Raw genomic sequence first — 1,629 nt, forward strand, 5'->3', positions numbered from 1 at the left:
AATTGAATAATATTTTTTAATATATCTTGAATAATATATCCTATAAAAGAATTCATTATTAAATCTAAAGATGCATCAAAATTAATCTTTTATCATCATTCACTAAGAATTTTTACAATCAGAATATGATTTTCTTAATTTTTTAGGTTGTAGGTTGTGTAACACTTGTTTGTTGACCCCGGAAGAACGGTAGATGATATAGAACTGATGATGATGGCCCATCTCCATCTCCTTCTCCTTTCATTTCCTCCCACACAACACTCACTCTCACTTTTTCTCCTTAGCTGTCCAAACTTCAACATCCAACACTCTCTTCTCTTTCTTCCCGCAATGGCTAAAACTCAAACAAGAAGAGCCAGCCAACAACAACAACAACAAACCACCAACAAACAACAAGAATCACACCCAAAAAATATGAAGAAGAGTTTGAACAGAGGAGCCTGGACTGCTGAAGAGGACACTAACCTTGCTCATGTCATTCAAATCTATGGTCCCAGAAGATGGAAAGCCATTGCAGCCAAAGCAGGTTCCCCCTTTTAGATCTCAATTTTGTTTTATCTTCTCATATACTACTCAGTGTATACTAATCACTTCATTTTGTTGTCGTCTAACTAGGAATCAACCGCTGCGGGAAAAGCTGCAGGCTTAGATGGATGAACTACCTAAGACCCAACATCAAAAGAGGTAACATATCAGATCAAGAAGAAGATTTGATACTAAGGCTTCACAAGCTTCTAGGTAACAGGTAAAGTTATCCTTGTTTTGTTTTTGTTGATTACGTACTTTGTATCTTGAGCTTGATCTCCTGTTTGTGATACTGAATTAGGTGGTCTCTCATAGCGGGGCGACTCCCAGGTCGAACTGATAATGAAATTAAAAACTACTGGAATTCTCATTTGAGCAAGAAGTTAAATAATTTAGCCAAGGAGAAAACCAGGAGGAGAGATACAGCTCAGGAACCGGATCAAAGTGAGGAGAAGATGAGCAATGAGAATAGGAATGAACTGAATTTAGAAATGAACAACAGAGATAGAGATGGTAAAGAGGAAATGTCAAAGGATGCAGAGTTCAATGTGGATGACTTCTTTGACTTCTCGAATGAAAACCCTCAAAATCTTGAGTGGGTCAACAGATTCCTTGAATTGGACGAGAGAAGTTAATGTCAAATTTTCATAATGTAGTAATGTGTTGTAGTGTAAGATCTCTTTCCCATAATTTGGTGCTAAGAATTCCTCTACAATAACTATTGTTTTCAGCAGACATCGTTTTTGGCTTGACCTGTTTAATGCACATGCAGACAGCTGCTTTAGTGTCACTGCCCATTTGGAGCTAACCTAGAACGGAGTTGGAGCTGAATCGATAGCTAAAATTGGATTAATTAGTATTAATTGATTGTGTGGTATTATTAGTCAAAATTTTAAATTAAAAATATAAATTAAGGAAAGGTATACCTGATAAAATAAGGCACGTTACTAATATTAATATCATAATTAAATTAGGTTAAATTGATAAATGTTAAAAATGATAAATGTTAAAAATGATAAATCTTAAAAAGTATAATTTAGAGATGTTATTTTTCCTTAGCATTGAATAAGTCCTGAGGTCATAGATTAAGACCATAAATTAAAA

At 34.7% G+C, this 1,629-nt stretch overlaps 1 protein-coding gene across 1 annotated transcript; it reads left to right on the forward strand.

Annotated features, from left to right (window-relative positions):
- The first annotated feature begins 330 nt into the window (after positions 1-330).
- LOC141251148 (uncharacterized) lies at positions 331-1,160 on the forward strand. The gene is made up of 3 exons (XM_073670257.1): positions 331-526; positions 616-745; positions 827-1,160. The coding sequence occupies exons 1-3, from the start codon at positions 331-333 to the stop codon at positions 1,158-1,160; spliced, it is 660 nt and encodes a 219-aa protein (XP_073526358.1).
- Positions 1,161-1,629: the final 469 nt, after the last annotated feature.

Source organism: Phyllobates terribilis, unplaced genomic scaffold, assembly GCF_046119375.1.
Source record: "Phyllobates terribilis strain yellow unplaced genomic scaffold, ASM4611937v1 Scaffold_6741__1_contigs__length_42390, whole genome shotgun sequence".
Taxonomy (NCBI): domain Eukaryota; kingdom Metazoa; phylum Chordata; class Amphibia; order Anura; family Dendrobatidae; genus Phyllobates; species Phyllobates terribilis.

Excerpts from the sequence above, each read along its gene's own strand:
- LOC141251148 (XM_073670257.1), top strand. The coding sequence starts at position 331 with ATGGCTAAAACTCAAACAAGAAGAGCCAGCCAACAACAACAACAACAA. Across the intron at positions 527-615 it reads AGCCATTGCAGCCAAAGCAG|GAATCAACCGCTGCGGGAAA; the intron begins GTTCCCCCTTTT and ends TCGTCTAACTAG. Across the intron at positions 746-826 it reads CACAAGCTTCTAGGTAACAG|GTGGTCTCTCATAGCGGGGC; the intron begins GTAAAGTTATCC and ends ATACTGAATTAG.